Here is a 16825-nt window from a genome sequence, read left to right as displayed (position 1 = left end):
ATTTGCCGCTTTATTCAGAATAATAATTAATAACTGAAACAATTATTAAAATGAACTTGATAAAAAAATACAATTTAATTACAGATCTTTTAAGATGGGAAATGAATGGGATTTTTAGCAAAATTTCAGTTCTGAGAAAATATAGGCAGGATGAATTCTCAGGTCCAGTTGTGTATCTTTTGGTATGATAGAATAGTTATAATGACACAAGAGTGCCACCTATTGATATTCTTGATTTGGCACAATTTTGTATCATATTAGAATGACACAGACCAAATATGCAAACTAGCTAGGGTTGTCTATAAATGTACTCCCCTTATGTTGGTTTCTGGTTCAAACTGCAGTTTCAGATGGCAGGCAAGCAAGCGAGCAAATGTCTGTATTTTGATAACTAAAATAAAGGAAGCACAGTTCACAGATATTTAATTTAAGTTACTTTGGAATAGGAGGTTTCTTTGCTGTTTGCCAGGAAAGTTCTCCATAGGTTCAAATTTTCAGAATTTCAGAAAAATCAGGTTTCAGAAAAATACAGCTGGGAGCAATGTTTTCCTGAAAAAAAAAAATCATTACAGTATATTTTTTCTTGTCAATGAACACACAAAAGTACAGTATATCCCTCAAATGTATAAGCATACGCAATGTGTATTCAGTAAACAGTATTTACAGAAAGGGCTGTCCAAAAGCCAAAATAATGAAAAAGAAATGATAAGAAATCTGAAGAGTTCTCACAGACAGACTTCAAGAATTACCAAGAGATTCAATCCAAATAAAAGGAAAGTTCTTCATGTCTGGAAGGTACTAAAGCTTCCTTCATTCTGTGCTCAGGGCATTTCAAGTCAAGGTGCATATCTTGCAATACTAGGTAAAATAATTTTCCCCCAAAGTACTTCTTTGAATAATATATTTTGAAGTCAGGTTCATGGAAAGGCACTGTATCCAAATGGCCACATGTGATTGCCAGTGATATCTTCAACTTGGTTTCAGGAAGTTAGTACTGTATATCATAATTCCTAGGGTTGCAGCTCATACTGTCTTTCTGTTGCAATGTAAAAGTCCTCAAGGGTGCACTGTAAGTATTCAAACGTCGGTCTATCTTCAGGTCTTTCCTGCCAGCATTTCAGCATAATGTCATACAGTTCCAACGGGCAATGGTCTGGGCAGGGCATTCTATAGTTCCTGTCAAGGTTCCTTATAACCTCTGGGTTGGTCATGCCTGATAAACAATAAGACATGTCAAATTATGTTAAAGTATGTGTACTAAAAGGATGGTACATTGTATTATAAGCAATTGTGTAAATAATGAAAATATTCTAAAAGCTATGCATTAAATACAGTTTGGACATCCGCATTTGTTATTTAGTCTTAGTATTAGGAATTGGATTTATATACCCCCTTACGATCACACTATAATAATTGTATGTTCACAAATTTAGAATCTTAGAAATACCTGGATAAGGTATTCTCCCGTAAGTAACAATTTCAGTGAGGAGAATCCCAAAGGACCACACATCGGATTTGATGCTAAAAGTACCATAGTTGATTGCCTCAGGAGCAGTCCATTTGATGGGAAATTTAGCACCTGTAGAAGACAAAAATGGAGGACAGATTACTAAGAGGTAAACAGAATTAAGTCAAATGACAATTAAATTATTAATAACAATCCTTGCAGGAACAAGCATTTCTTATGACATGTAACACGTTATTCTACAAGAAACCTGTATAGTAATTAGGAAATTATAGATCCCTGTAAACAACTTACTACTGTAGGTCTCTGTACAGTAGGCCTCACATATCCAGGCAATACTTATTTACTAATACTCAGCAAGCTCTGCTTCAGTAGTTGGGTACTAACACATTGCTTACAGGTTGCCACTGAAATAAATTGTCCTCTTGAATTCCCACCCACATAATTTTCGCACTTCTCGTTGTTTTTTGTTAGCTATAGGCAATCACACATGTGGTTCTACGACATACTTCATTTGTTGGTCATTTCAATGAATTCTAAAATGTCTCTGTTTTAAGATGCTTACTGTTCCATGCCATGCTCAGTTAATATAAGGCCCACACTACAATATCCACACACCTTTTTAAAAAACAAACATTATTCACATATTATTTTATGTTCATACCTTCCTGTGCTGTGTATTCGGTCTCAATAATCCTAGCAAGACCAAAGTCTGCAATTTTGCATTTCAGCGTTTCAGAAACCAGAATGTTAGCGGCGCGGAGATCCCTGTGAATGTAGTTGTTTCTCTCTATGTATGCCATCCCTTCTGCAATCTGTGAGGAAAAAAAAGAGCTATAAGAACTTGTTTCATTTTTTAAAAAAATTTAGAATCACTACTTTTCTTTTCTAATGCAAAGTTGGTGTGTATATTGTGCCTCGGCTTCCTGTAATGATCCCCATGTCTGCACAAGGGGAAAATGAGGAAATGTAGGCAGTGCAAACTCCCCAGACCCACGTGGCTTCAATTCGATCCAATTGTATTATAAAACATCACAAGCTCCACAGCTGTGTCCACCCAGCACTGGCTTGGAGGAGAGAAGTGCCCTTCACCAACAGTCCAAGCACCGGGGAGGATGCAAGGGTTGCTGCGTTTATGAGACCATCGAGATCCCTGGTGGACTCACCCTGCCCTCAGCAGGATCCAGCATTTGTTACGTACTGTATTAAAGGCATCCCAGTATATAATGCTTAAAAATCTGAGATCATTTAGTTGCATTAGGCGCTAAAGAATGCACTTGGGAAACATAACATCCTTATACTTACATAGCGCTTTTCTAGACACTCTACTCAAAGTGCTTTACAGGTAACAAAGACCCCATCCACCACCACCAATGTGCATCACCCACCTGGATGATGCAACAGCAGCCAAAGCGTTCCAGGACACTCACTACACATCAGCTATCAGTGGGAGGAGAACAGTGATGAAGCTAGTTCATAGAGATTATGGATTAAGGGATTATGAGGAGGCCATGATTGGTAAAGGCCAGGGAGAAATTTGGCCAGAACACCTCGGGTTAACACCCCTACTTTTTTCAAGAAACGTCCAGGGGGATTTTTAATAACCTTGATTTTATGTCTCATCCGAAGGACTTTTTTTACAGTGTAGTGTCCCCATCACTATACTGGGGCATTTGAATCCACACAGACCGCAGGGTGAGCACTCCCTACTGGCCCCATTAACACCTCTTCCAGCTGCAACCTTAGTTTTTCCCAGGAGGTCTCCCTTCCAGGTACTGACCTGGCTCACACCTGTTTAGCTTCAGTGAGTTGAGCTGCACGGTGATAAAACTGCTGGCAATTTATTGACCATTATTGAACTTCTTCATATTGGAAGGCTATTAAAAATGAACTCAAGTAAAGGAGCTGAATTTCATATGGCTGAAATGGTTAATGGTTGTTCATAACCTAGCTTGTTAAAGCAATGACCAGGATGGTCAGTGTGTGATCTTAAATAACATTGCTGGGCAACATGCTCAATATTCCCATGACCCTTTGCATAAAGAGTGGTCTCTTGTCCTCAGATTTAAATGTCTTTGTGTAGTTTCCACTTGTGTGCCCTGGTTTGTGTTTCACATTTCATTCAAAAGAAATCTGATGAATTGGATTTGTCAGTACCTTTGAGGATTTTGAATATTTTGCAAGCTTCTCTGTTCGAGATTATAAAGGTTTGGTTTCTTCAGTCTGCCAGTATAGGATATCATTTTTAAGTTCCAAAACATTCCTAAACAGCAATAGCTCTTCTGTATTATGGTGACCAAAATTGTACGCAATATTCTAAACGAAGTATTACTAGTACTTTTATGCAATGGCAAAATAAAATCCCTTGATTTAAATGTTTCCTAACATTTATTGCCATTTTATCTTCTTCCCCACATTCTAGAAGATGTACAGTAAATGATGTGTCAACCAAACATCCAACCCTTTGTCATAAGTACCCTCTTCTATCTCAGCTTCATTTTTCAGTTTCATTTACAGTCTATGTTTTTGCTACCTGCATGCAAAACATGCACTGCACTTGTCTACAATAAATGTCATCTGGCAGGTGTTTGCCCAGTCTTTAATTTGATCTCCATCTTTTATAGATTTAATTTGCTGCATCTGCAGCATTTACTAAACCTCCTAATTTGGAAATCATCTGCAAATTTGACTAGTTTACTATAACTATACTGTAATCTAGGTCATGAATATACTGTACGTAAATTAGGGACTCAGTAGTTACACCACCCTGACTTGAGATTCCCCCTTATCTGTACTGTTTTAGGTCCTTTAAGCAATTCTCAATACAAATACACACATGAACCAGGAAACTGTAGGACTCTCAGTCTTTACTTGTAAAGTTTTGGAATTGCTCATCAGACCTAAAATGTGGAGAATGTCATTTTAAGAGGTGGCTAACTTGGATTTTGAAAGGGAAGGTCTTGCTTTACTAAGAGGTTAACAAACAGGAAACAGCACATCCACATAAGGCCTGCCCTCTCTTCTTGATCTGTATCAATGATGTAGATTCTGATATAGTTAACAAACAAATTAAAATTGTAGATGATGTAAAAATAGGGGGGTGGTAAACACAAAACTATTTTGAATTAAACAGAGACTTACACCAAACCATGGATTGTGTAGGCATATTTAATTGCAAAGTGATCTACTCTGGTAGAAGCAATATTAACTATAGAGATGACCTGGGGTATTGAAGGCTGCATGAAGCTATACGCCAGAGGGATCAGGGTGTTGATGTAGATTCTTCTACGTTCTCAACAAAACATTGTGGCAAAGCAAACAGGACCTTGAATACGTAGCAAACGGTTTAGCATTTAAATCCAGGAAAGTTACGCTTAAGCTTTACAATGCACTGTTAATTCACATCACACATATTATATTACAAGCCTAGAAAGCGTTCAAAGACAAGTAGCAAGAATGATGCCTGGCTTACATGTCATGTACAGACTGGTTAATGTGGGTAGAGAACTTAACAAACAATTTTAACGAAGAGAGATAGGGTTAACCCAGGGGATTTAAGGTCACAATTTGCAAGTAAATGTGGATTCAATTAAGATGTAAAATAGGAAACGCTTCTTTACACAGATTGTTGTGGATAGCTGGAGTAGGTTTCTTAGCCAGGCGGTTGAGGACCAAATTCAGGTCACTTTAAAAAAAATTACAGCATGATGTTTTAGTTTACCTTAGCTAAAACGACCCCAATGGGATTAATACAGTAGCTTCCTCTCAACTACAACTTTACTTACTTTTATAATTTTTTCATCCTGTAACTTTAAAGGTACATGTTTTTTTTTAAATCTACAGGTTTAGAACAGATCAACTAGAACTCGTTCAGTACTCAGAAACAATTCAATAAAATAAAGAGAACTGATACAAATGGTGCCATGAAAATTAAACTGAGAAACAGCCTAATGCTTCTCTTAGCCAAAGAAGTTAACCATGACGTTATAGTACATAAGCGATCTCTAATAATGTGATAAAACTTGTAGAAGTAGACTTTTAATGGGAATATGTATTTTTAAGTACTTAACTTTGTATTTAAATTTCTTCTTGCAGTGTCTGTTACCCAGACAGTTTAGGGGAAAACTAAGGTGTTGCAGCATCTATGATGTGGTTTTAAACAGGATGCATACAGTTTCAGGAAATGAACTTCAAACTGCTGTTACACTAAAATGTGTCTGTATTTAATAGCATGGAAAATGGAAGAAAATACATCACATCCTGTCCGGATGTTAATAAGTGATAGAGGGTGAGGTTTAAGAGCTGAGGCTCATATGTGACTGACCACAACTCTTATCATTGCTACCACTTTCTATGTTTAGACATGAAAATGGGTACCATCAGCAGACGTTCTAAATGGTCTTAGAATAATTACACCTTTCGGAAAAAAAGATCTGAGCTACAGTAAATTACACTAGTTACATATTTGAGTATTGGGATCCAGTGCTGTATTCCCTTGCTCCAATGGTGATCTGATTATTTTGCTAAGCATCCTGCCCCTTGTCGTTTTTCTTACTTCTTTACTTTCAATATAAGACGGCTTTAAACAAGGTACAGATACATAAAAGACACCTCATACAGTAAATGCATGGTCATTTGAGGGTTGAAGATCAATGTTTAATGTCTATCTATGCAGGAGAATGCCTTTGCTAGTTAATTTAGCATAAAGGACCTCATACGAAAGGCAGACTTTCAATTCACTTGTATATTAAGTTGAAACCCTATCTGTTGAATATCAAAGTGATAGTTCAGTGAAAATCTATGTGTGAAAGTGCATTTGTTTCTCTGTATCTATATTGATTTATAAGTTCGCACCTCAGCCAAGCCATTGAAAAGTGCAGCAGTTTTGGACTTGCTTGCTTTCTAATTTAAGTAGGAGAGGGTTTAATAGAGGGGTTTTGCACAATAAAAAGTTTTAATTATTAAAACTAATAATATGCATTACTTAAATTATTGGTATAATTAAAGTTTTTACCTATGTACTAATAGAGAATGTTCTGGTTCTGTGCTCTAACTGAATGCAAGTAATTCCAAAATTCTTTAAAGGTTATTTCTATTTTTAATACTTTTAATTAATTACAGCTAAAACTCTTTTTCTTAATTGTCACCTTAATTTGGTGTGTTATCAGCGCAATAGCAGCAAATGAAGTGGTGAATCTAATGTCATGTAGAAAGTTTAAATTCAGAGTGCAGAAACTCAGACACTACAGGCTTTAATGACCATTGAATGAATTAGTATGTACTGAAAACGCATAATAATAACAATATGATCCTCTGTAAGGGCTGAAGTGGTGAGCAGCATCTATGTGAAAGCTGGAAAGGACCAAGCAGAGGTTAATAATGCTAAGAATTAGTAAAAAAGGAATACAATACACATTATCTTTTGACTGTGTGGGCATAACTAAAGAAAGCTTTGAAGCCAAAACACTTTTACCTTTTTTTTTACTCTTAAGAATGGAATTCACCTTTGTTTTTCCCGTAACCTTTGTTACGCGAATGGGTAAACCTATGCAGTAGTTTAAAGTAATAAACATACGAAAATTAAATCAGCGTCCAACTTGGCACAAAATACTGGACAGCTGATTCTGGCAATTTAATCCTTCACTATCAAAGTGATGTGTAAGTGGTGTTGAAGTGTCTCACTTTATCAGCTGCAGGATACAATATCATACAATGCAATCTAAAGTAAAAACAGTTATAAGTCAAAGGTCTGTGCCTTATTTTCATTGTTCTCCTAAATGGATCCTGCATGTCCAAGAAAGACTAGTTCATGTCCAAAAGGTACAAGGATCCACTAACCTGTGCCGACATGTCTATGAGTTTGGGAAGTTGCACCCGGTTTCCTTCCTCTGTTTTTAAGAAGTCAAGTAGACTACCTTGACACAAAAAATTGAAAAAACACAAAGTACATTTACAAACACATAATAATAATAATAATAATAATAATAATAATAATAATAATAATAACACAGATGTTAATTTTAAATATTTCAACTGTTGATTTTAACCAATCTAGCTTGACCAAAGTTGGGACAGCCAGGTTTGATTTTCTGCTCACAGAAAGTAGCAAGCTCCTTCAGTAACTGAAATCATCTGTCTCCAGAGCCGGGTCTGGTAATTACCATTAGTCAGCCTGAATCACAGATTTCTAAAGATCTATAGCACCTGTTACATATCAATCAATTAGATAAAGTTGTGCACTTCAAGTAACATGCTTCTTGAGTGATGGACCATATCCAGCTTTGTATTCCAAATCTTCTCTGCATAATGGCATTTCACACATTTTTCAATTGATGGATTTGCAAACGCTGCTAGATTTGGGCTTTCCATAACTACTGTAACATTTCTTAGTAATGGTACTTGAAATAAAACTGCAGGCTAAAAAAAGGCTGGCTTATTAGCAGTGATCATTTTTACCAGACCTAGCTTTTAAGCCTGATACATTTTGATAGAAAAAAATAAACTCTTTTTCACTGAATGATTCAGTTTTGCTGAAACTCTGAAAAAGACTGAGTCATATCCTGTTAGTCTTCCACAAGGAGAATTTCCTACCATTCACCATGTACTCTGTGACAATTAAGATGGGCTCCTTTGTGACAACAGCATACAGACGGACCAGCTTATCATGCTGGAGCTCCTTCATCAAGTTGGCTTCTTCCAGAAAAGCCTCAGGAGCCATGCTGCCTTCCTTCAGCGTCTTGATGGCCACTTTCTGGTTGTTCTTGTAGTACCCTGCACGGATAATTCAGAACCCATTGTTATAATGGTTAGGCTATATTAAAAAAAGAGTATTTATCCTTTTTTTCTCTTCTAGACTGAAGGATTTAAAAGAAAATGATGGAATGGTTCATTAAAATCTGTGTGCATACAGTATATCAAATTCATCACTAATTACTAGTAATTCACGATCTGCAAAAAACAAAAAGATGACAGGGTTTACCTCCATATGCTGTTAATGTTACTGATCATTTTCAAGGGATGGCTGCAATGAAATACACTAGAATATATAAATATAAAATATCAAGTGTTTAGATGAACATGGGTGTCATCACTACTCTGCAAGGGCTCCACCTCTGGCCCCCTTACATTCACCAAAGTGAAAGGTTTTAATGTACAGTTCTGAATATTTTGAGCAGCCACATTCATCCAAGATTGGATTTCCTGAAACTGTCCTTTATTCCAGTTATAGCTAAATTTTTTTTAAGATCCTGCACCTAAAGAGCATAGTGCTTTTGAATTGGAATCATATTACATAATTTAACCGACAGTACTTTCCAAGTTAAAATGCGTGATACGGCACATTACATTTTTTATAATTGTCTTTCAAAATGTAATCGGGTAGAAATTAGTACCCAGAGACCCAGAGGGAGAGACTGCTCATTTACAATGCACAATGTGCCTCACCCATCCACACTTCTCCAAACTGCCCTGCACCCAGTTTCTTCACCATCTTGAGGGTCTCCCGGGGAATCTCCCATTCATCCTGTCCCCAAGGCCTCTGAGGTGTGACAGATTTGCATGGCACAGTCAGGCGCTGACACAGGCCATCTGCTGTTTCTGAAAATGGCACAACAGACCCACGACAGCTCGCATCATTATGGGATTACTCTGGGAGGAAAGTAGCTTCAATACATATTTCTCTACTACTTATAAAAGCATAAACTTCAGGCACTGTAAATATGGTATACTATAGAATACATACTTTAAGGTGTATGCATTCACTCAATACAAAGTCAATGTAATCATTTCTAAATGTAATTTCTGCTTTTGTTTCTTCATTTGTGTTAAATTTTCCTCAATTCATTTTACAAATGCACTGGCAACCAAAACTATCTTGGGGCTTTGTAAATCTAACTGAAAGCCTGCATTTATTAATACAGCTGACACAAAACAGAAGAAAGAAGCTAAAATATTGTGGCAATAAAGACAAAAATATCTGAAGTGAGAAACTATGTAAATCATGCAGGTTGCAAACTGCTTTCATATCATTTTCTGTTTCTATTTTTTTTTTCATTTGAAACTAATTATTTTCACTTCATACACTCTATTTGGAGACACAATTTTTTGATCAGCTCAGCTCACCACGCATGGCCCCTGTTCCATCGCTGGGGCCTTACATGCTCTCAATCAAATCCTCACCACTCCACAGTGTCTTGGGGAAAAATTAGCATCAACTAGAGGGATGGCTTGGACCTCACTGACAATACTCTAAGCTCATAGGAACCCAGAGAGTCACAAAGGTTACTACTTCAAGCTACCCAGCTGCCAATTTAAAGTTGCCTATCCCTGTCCAAATCCATTTATCCATTTAGCCAAGTGGACCCCTTCTCTGGGAAACCCTGTTACAATTGGAAAAAAGGGGCCTCTGGTTGAGCCCCTTATCATTTCCTTTCTAGCCACAGCAGAGTACACGGGGAAAGAAACACAATGGCAATGAAGCCTTCAAGACAAGATTAGCAACCACTTAAGAGATGAATATTGTCTCAACTACCTCTGCTTTACATGAACTTACTCGAGTAATGTTTCACCAGGTCTTGCAATGTAGGAAAGGAGATCTTGGGTGAAATGTAATAGCCTCCATTGTCCAGGGACCGTATCTTGTAGTGTTTGACAACATCTCCATGTTGCGCTACCAGGTCTCTCACAGAGAGGGAGAACGCTCCTGCAAGGGAATGGAGGCATTTCAGTAAGATTCTACAACTTTTCCACTCACTGCTTTGCATGACAGAACATTGTGTGCTTCCATAGTTCAACACATTAAGGAATCATGTTAGCCTTCTCATTATTTTCACACAGCCAGTCTTCCCTTACCAGCATTAGGCTGTTTGATTCTCAAAAAACTAAATCAAATATTAATTTGGCTTGCATTGATCAAACATGTTTTAATATCTGAGAGAAATGTGCAGAACATATTCCTGGTGTCTTCCTCACCAGATGAAAAAGGTCTTTTTGTGGTAAGAACACAGGGAATATTGAACGTGCCAGCAATCTGTAATTCTCTGTCCTACAGCCTTTCAGGTTGGTGCAGCTAATTGTCGGAAATATACATTGCCAGAAGGGATACAGACCTTTGGTTGTCTCACTCTCTCTGATTAGAAAAGCTCCAGGTTTGTTTCCAGGAGCCAGAAGGAGCCGCTCGGTATCTTTTCGGGTCAAGTTCTTGAAGAACCATCTGCAGTGATAAACAGAATGAAAAACATGAGGATGTTTAATGCAAATGCTATCTGTATCGCCACTGCCCTTACCTCTCAAGAACACACATTAACAACAACTTTATTTAGAATTTGAATGCTTTTCAGCTCCTTTGCCATAATCATCCTTCAATTGTGTTTTTCCTCAGGTTTTTTATTTCCTTTAAGAAAAGCATTCAAAAATATATGAGAAAACAAAAATAGCAGTAATCATAATATATAAAGCAATAAAGAATAAAAAAATCAAGAGAAACCAGTAATTTTCTAACTTAATTTAGATAGTGGTTTGTAATACCTGCAACCTCTAAGAAATAAGAATATCATACAATCCCCTGTACAAGCTGAAGCTGCTATAGAAAGAATAGCTAAAAGTGTTTCATGCAAAACTTATCAAAAAAAGAACAAAGAAAGGTTTTGGTTCTCTGTCTTGCTTTGTTTTCATCACAGGATATGCAAGTGCAATACTCAAAGTAGTAAACATTTCCCATTAGCATTTCTTTTCACCTGAAAATTAAAGAATAATAGTGCTTTGGCCTCTTTTATATATAATTCTTGATCCTCAGAAATGTCCATTACGAAGAGAGGGTGCCATAGTGAGGACGTACAGTATGTATATGGTGCATACCTCTCCACTTCCAGTGTATCCAGTCTGGCCACATAGGTCCGTGGAATATAGCCTTCATTTCCACTCACCAAAGACTTAGCAAGCCACCAGTCCCCCTTTCTTCAAAGATGAAAAATGCATACAAAACACAAAGCCAAAGGGATGTTGGAGAGACAGCTCAACACAATTTGAGCATAATTTGAGAGTACAGATTATTTTGTATAGGTGCAATCTTTAACGAACAAAATTTAATTAACAAAATATTAGTTGTAATAAAAAAAGTGTGCCTTCTTAATTGGTGACTAGTTTGCGAGTTGGCGAGAGAATGGCACTGAAACACAAGTAACCTTATACAGTACATGAGCGTATCTATCGCCATACAGTATGTAAAAATGTTTGGTAATGGCTCTAACACAATGGTAAAAAACATTTGTGAAGTAGAGGGCAGTAACAAGTAATCAGTTGTGTTAACTGAGTGACCACAATGTGGTGACATCAGTGAGAACCATATACACCTTCACTTTTGAAGGACAGACTTGTCTATATATTAGGTTCACAGTGAAAAGAAATGGGTGGCACATTTTTAGAGCACATACTGGTGAAGTGGGCTAAAGTTTCGTTGTAAAATCTACATCTGTGCATATCCTGAGGGGGGGGGGAATGGGATTCAGAATTAAACTCAAGATATTCAACTGATCCATTCATTGTCAATGTCTGAATTTAAGGTTTTACAAATAATGAGAACTATATAATGATACTACTATACTGTAATACTACTATATAATCATTTATCAAGTACTATGTGAAAGTGGTGGCTAATTAAAGCTGGTCATTAACACTGTAACATTCAAATTTTCAGTTGTTTGGCTTAGCTTTGATACTTAAAAAACAACAATTAATGCCCAAGCTACACAGAATTATAATGTCACCTACTCTTTGAGAATGGATTGCGTTTGTGTGTGCACAAAGAATATGATGATAGATATACAGTAGATACTCACTCTTGTAAAACTGTAAGCTTATCTCCTTTTTGGAATGCCAAATCATGTTCATTAACTGGCTGGAAATCATGCTGAGCAATCACTATATTTGAATCTGAAAGAAATCATTACTACAATCATCATCATAAAAGATACAGTACATGAATGCTTATATCTTTATTTCTGTTTTTGTTAATAATTTCTTAGATCTACATACAGTATAATTCATATGTCAATTGTTTGCAAAATCAATGCAATAATTTTTTAATGGTGGCCATCATTTATATTCTGATCTAGTAGCCATAATCCACTCTTTAAAGTGATTATACTAAGGTCAGTTGTAAGTTTCTAGCTACAGTATACAGTATATGTTAACATGCTGCATCAAGTCAGAGAATGTTTTTCATGGAGAGTGTTTTTACTAATAAGCTTTTGAATTAAAAAACATTGGTGCAGAATTTAAATTCTTAGTATATAACTATATACTGTATGTGTGTGAGCATAAGAACAAATATCAGCAACACACAGGGAATGGAATTAACACAGAGGGGTTTAATGCTGAACAGAAAGGCACATGATGTTCTCACAGCAAGGCTCATGGCTAGAATCTCACATTATTAGACTGTGCTTTGGTGAATGTACTCACTTACTTGACAATGCTACGTAATGCAATAGCCCGTAATAAACTGATCTGGGTAAGCCACAGTGAGGCAAACAATGACATTCTTTTTGCTACACTTCATCTATGTGCTTCATCTGAAATCTGTGCTACACTATGTCAGCATACCCTATACTAATTAAATGATATTTTTAGCACAATCCAATTGATATTCTTTCAAATGTTTTTCGAGTCTATCAAAACAAATTAGTTCCTTCAAAACCTTGTAAATGTTGGCACCCAACATTTTATGAGTAAATGTGAGTGTCAGATGACAATTGTAAGACAGAAAAGAAAATAAATCTGTTATAATTAAAGTTAGATTTTGGGGCAACTTCTTTTATTTGGTTTAAAGCACTGATAACTTCAGTATGCATAACATTCTCTTAATGTTTTCAGAAATTCTCCACAATTTGTGTTGCATCTGACTAAACTTATTTTAAATAGTTCAGTTTTCACATGATCAATGTATTCTTGTAAAAAAAATGAATCATAAGAGACATTAGGGCACTAGGCATTCATCAAGGCATTGCAGCTGCCCATATTGTTAATAATTTGCTGCTTTATTTCATAGACCCTGCATGGCTTAAGGATGAGACAGAACTCTCAAGGGTATACACAGAGAATTTCAGTCCCTGTCAGACATATAAGTAACCTACTATACCCTGTACTGAAAAATAGAAAAGGCAGGATTTTTATCAGGACCTGAGGCACTTTGAAAAGGTCAGCAATGTTATGACCACAAACCGTGTGATGTTGCTTGCTTTGAGAGACTGTTGTACACAGGAAGCATATCTTGTGGTCTCCATAGGAGATTAGCAATGATTTGCTTGGTAGTGTCTTCTTTAGACACTCATTTAAAACAAGAGTGATGTGAATCTTTGCAAAATGTCCACGACTACCCCAGCAATGCTGTTTCGGGGTATCTGCAGTTTGGATTTTTGTTTCCATTTGCACATCAAAGGGTCATTACATTTATATAAAATTAAGACCATTTCAATGTTGGCAGTGCACAATAATTTAAAACACTCATATTGAATTATACTGGAAGTAATCCCACAAGAAGAAATACCCCTGATTTGTGATATAGATTTTTCAGAAAATAGATCTGAAGGAAGCACAGCAGAATATGCACTAGGCATGAAAAAGAAGAGCACTGCATCGCTATGAACTTCTGCTCTTTTTGTTCTTTGCATTCAATGTTATGTCAGTTAGACAGTACAGGGTATATATGTACTTTATATTCTTTTATCAGCTGAATTAATGTTAGAAAATATTACGACCATGAAGGAAAGATCATAAGCATGATTTACCATGGTCTGGAGAACCCAGTCTGTGATCATTTGGGGGCTGTAAAATATAAAATAGAAATTATGAATTATAGTTGGAATGGACACAATTGTACATTGATTTTAAAATCTGGGAATTAAATCTTATATTTTCACATTTCATTTTTCTTGAAAAAGGGTACCATGACCTAAATACATGACCCAGATAACCAGCAAACATTGGGCCAGGATGGGAGGAGGTTGGCTTATTTCAGGTTACAGCTGTTGAGCTGCAATTAACAAGAGCTGGCCCAAACATTGGCTAATTATTGAAAGGCCTCATTGATCATTCTGGCCCCCACACATTTTTAATGGAAACCACAATGTAGTCAATCTATTTTGTAATTAAACTAACTGAAATTCAAGTAAAATAAAAACCTGTTTGATCTCACTGATTGGATTACTCAGTATAAAATGAATAGGTTATAACAGTTTAAAATCAAGCTCCTCCTCCTATACAGTAGGACAACAACACTGCGACACATCAGGGAAGCTGGTTTTGAGCTATTAGTCTACAGGTCAGATCACAGCCTGTTACACTGCACAAATGCAAATACTGTACAAATGGGATGTCTTTGGCCCTTCACGTTTAATGTAAAGCAATATTCTTATAAAAGCACAGTATTGATATTCTTAAAAATACATGGAACTTTCTACAATGTTTTAACACTCATACAAATCATTTTAATATACAGATTTGTTTTCTTAACGTAAACTATTCAGTCAGACTAGCTGCATTGATGTGTATCTCCACAGCCTGAATGTTTCTTGTTATTGCATCATGGACAATGGGTGTTTTTTTTTTGCTTTAGTGTAAAGAACATTTATCCTCATTAGAGAAAATAAGAAAAAAACATCAAAAACTATGCTGCTGCTCTTACTTTTTGTCTCAATGCCAGCAAAAGCATGTTAAGAAGAGTTTTGAATGACAGTAACCTTTAAGCCTGTCCCAACGATTCTAAAACAATGTTACAGCTTCTTAAACAATTTCACTGGGATGATACTGTATTAATGGTGCACTTTACTAAATCATCTGAAACCATAAACAGCTCTCTCAGTATAAATCAGCCTACATGTCATCTAGGTGTTTTTATATTCTTCCACACTACAGTATTTTCCACCATATTGTTTTGGCTGAACGGAATTTGTAATAACTAATAGAACTAAACGAGGGGTTTACTCCTTTTCTAAGAATATTTAAAATTATGCAAAAAAAGAATGTGAACCTTCTACTTTATATAAATATCAGACAACAAAGAATATTTTTTAACAATCTCAGCCATGTTAAATTTCAAGACTAAAGCGTAATACACAAAATAAAATTGTACGTATGCAAAAATGTGTGTATGAATTATAGTAATGCAAAATTATTGTTTTATTCAAAAATCTTTCATGGTTATATTATGTCAGAACAGTATGATTATTTTAGCAAAGGCCGTAGAGTTCTTAACATGACGTTAAATACACAGCTGTTGAAACAAATAGATGCCTTTTCATGTCCACTGTAAATAAAATAGGATCATCAAATTGGTTTTATTGTCTGAAATTGTCATTTCTATAAAATGAATACAATACTTGAGATCACGGCAGTAACAATAGGTTTAAAAGCACAATTTAGAAATTTTAGGATCCATTCAGTGGATCCTTTTACATCTGTTACTGGGCAGCGGAGCACATTTAGCAATAGACTGCTCCAGCTACAGTGTTCAAGGGAACGTTTCCGCAGGTCTTTCCTCCCGGCGGCTGTCAGGGTGTATAACGCTGCCCTAGGCTAGGACTGTTAGCCCTTCATTTGCTCCTCTATGGACAGCATGTTTACTCCATTGTACTTTTTGGACAATCAGTCTGTATAAACCTATGCACATTTTGCACATATTTTATTGTTTTTACAGTGACTATGATCAGCACATTTTGCACACACCTATGTATTTATTTATTTTTATTTATTTTGTTTGTCTTTTGTTTTATAACTATTCTGATGTCTGTTTTGCTTGTCTTGGGCTGGACTGCTGTAACACATCAATTTCCCTACGGGATTAATAAAGTATTATCTATCTATCAGTGGAAAGGCCAATATGATGGGACAGGCACCATATTTTGTGTGAATGTGTAATTTGTGCAAGAGTTTAATTGCATATAATCATTTCCTTCATCAGCAGATAATGGAGAAACCCCCAACAGACATTCCTATGAGATGAGAGACTGAACAAAGCACTTTGAGTTGCTTAGCTTTTAACTGATTTTTGTATACTGAAATAAGGAGCTTGCTTGCCTTTATGTGGGAACAGAACATGTTTACATGCAATGGCAATATTCTTAAACTGCCCCTCACATTTACTCAGGATACAGTATGTTTGATATCTCTACAAGTCTTGTGATGATTTGATGTGGTTAGTTGGGTAACAAATTTCCACCCAGCTACATATGAGACATGGCAGATACAGATACCAGTAACTCATTCTGAAATGTTTCCATATAAATTCTGCCATTATTCCTATCATCTATTACAATCCTCTCGGTCACATTAATGACTGTTGGCAGTACTCCTTCTCACATCAAA

The 16825-nt window shown here is 36.2% G+C and overlaps 1 protein-coding gene across 2 annotated transcripts in view; it reads right to left on the bottom strand.

The window, feature by feature from the left end:
* Window positions 1-612: 612 nt before the first annotated feature.
* The window catches only part of blk (BLK proto-oncogene, Src family tyrosine kinase), a 49375-nt gene continuing 33162 nt past the window's right edge, over window positions 613-16825 (bottom strand). For both annotated transcript variants that reach the window (XM_088908798.1, XM_088908797.1), the window contains 11 exons: window positions 14251-14287; window positions 12301-12394; window positions 11321-11419; window positions 10573-10676; window positions 10017-10166; window positions 8909-9061; window positions 8057-8236; window positions 7304-7380; window positions 2130-2280; window positions 1448-1579; window positions 613-1213 (listed from right to left, as the gene is read on the bottom strand). In XM_088908798.1, the coding sequence (XP_088764924.1) occupies window positions 1011-1213; window positions 1448-1579; window positions 2130-2280; window positions 7304-7380; window positions 8057-8236; window positions 8909-9061; window positions 10017-10166; window positions 10573-10676; window positions 11321-11419; window positions 12301-12394; window positions 14251-14287 (1380 nt within the window). In that variant the 3' untranslated portion in view covers window positions 613-1010. The remainder of the gene's footprint in view (window positions 1214-1447; window positions 1580-2129; window positions 2281-7303; window positions 7381-8056; window positions 8237-8908; window positions 9062-10016; window positions 10167-10572; window positions 10677-11320; window positions 11420-12300; window positions 12395-14250; window positions 14288-16825) is intronic.

Source organism: Atractosteus spatula, chromosome 2, assembly GCF_055471065.1.
Source record: "Atractosteus spatula isolate fAtrSpa1 chromosome 2, fAtrSpa1.hap1, whole genome shotgun sequence".
NCBI lineage: Eukaryota > Metazoa > Chordata > Actinopteri > Semionotiformes > Lepisosteidae > Atractosteus > Atractosteus spatula.
This window is presented reverse-complemented; position numbering and strand designations above follow the sequence as displayed.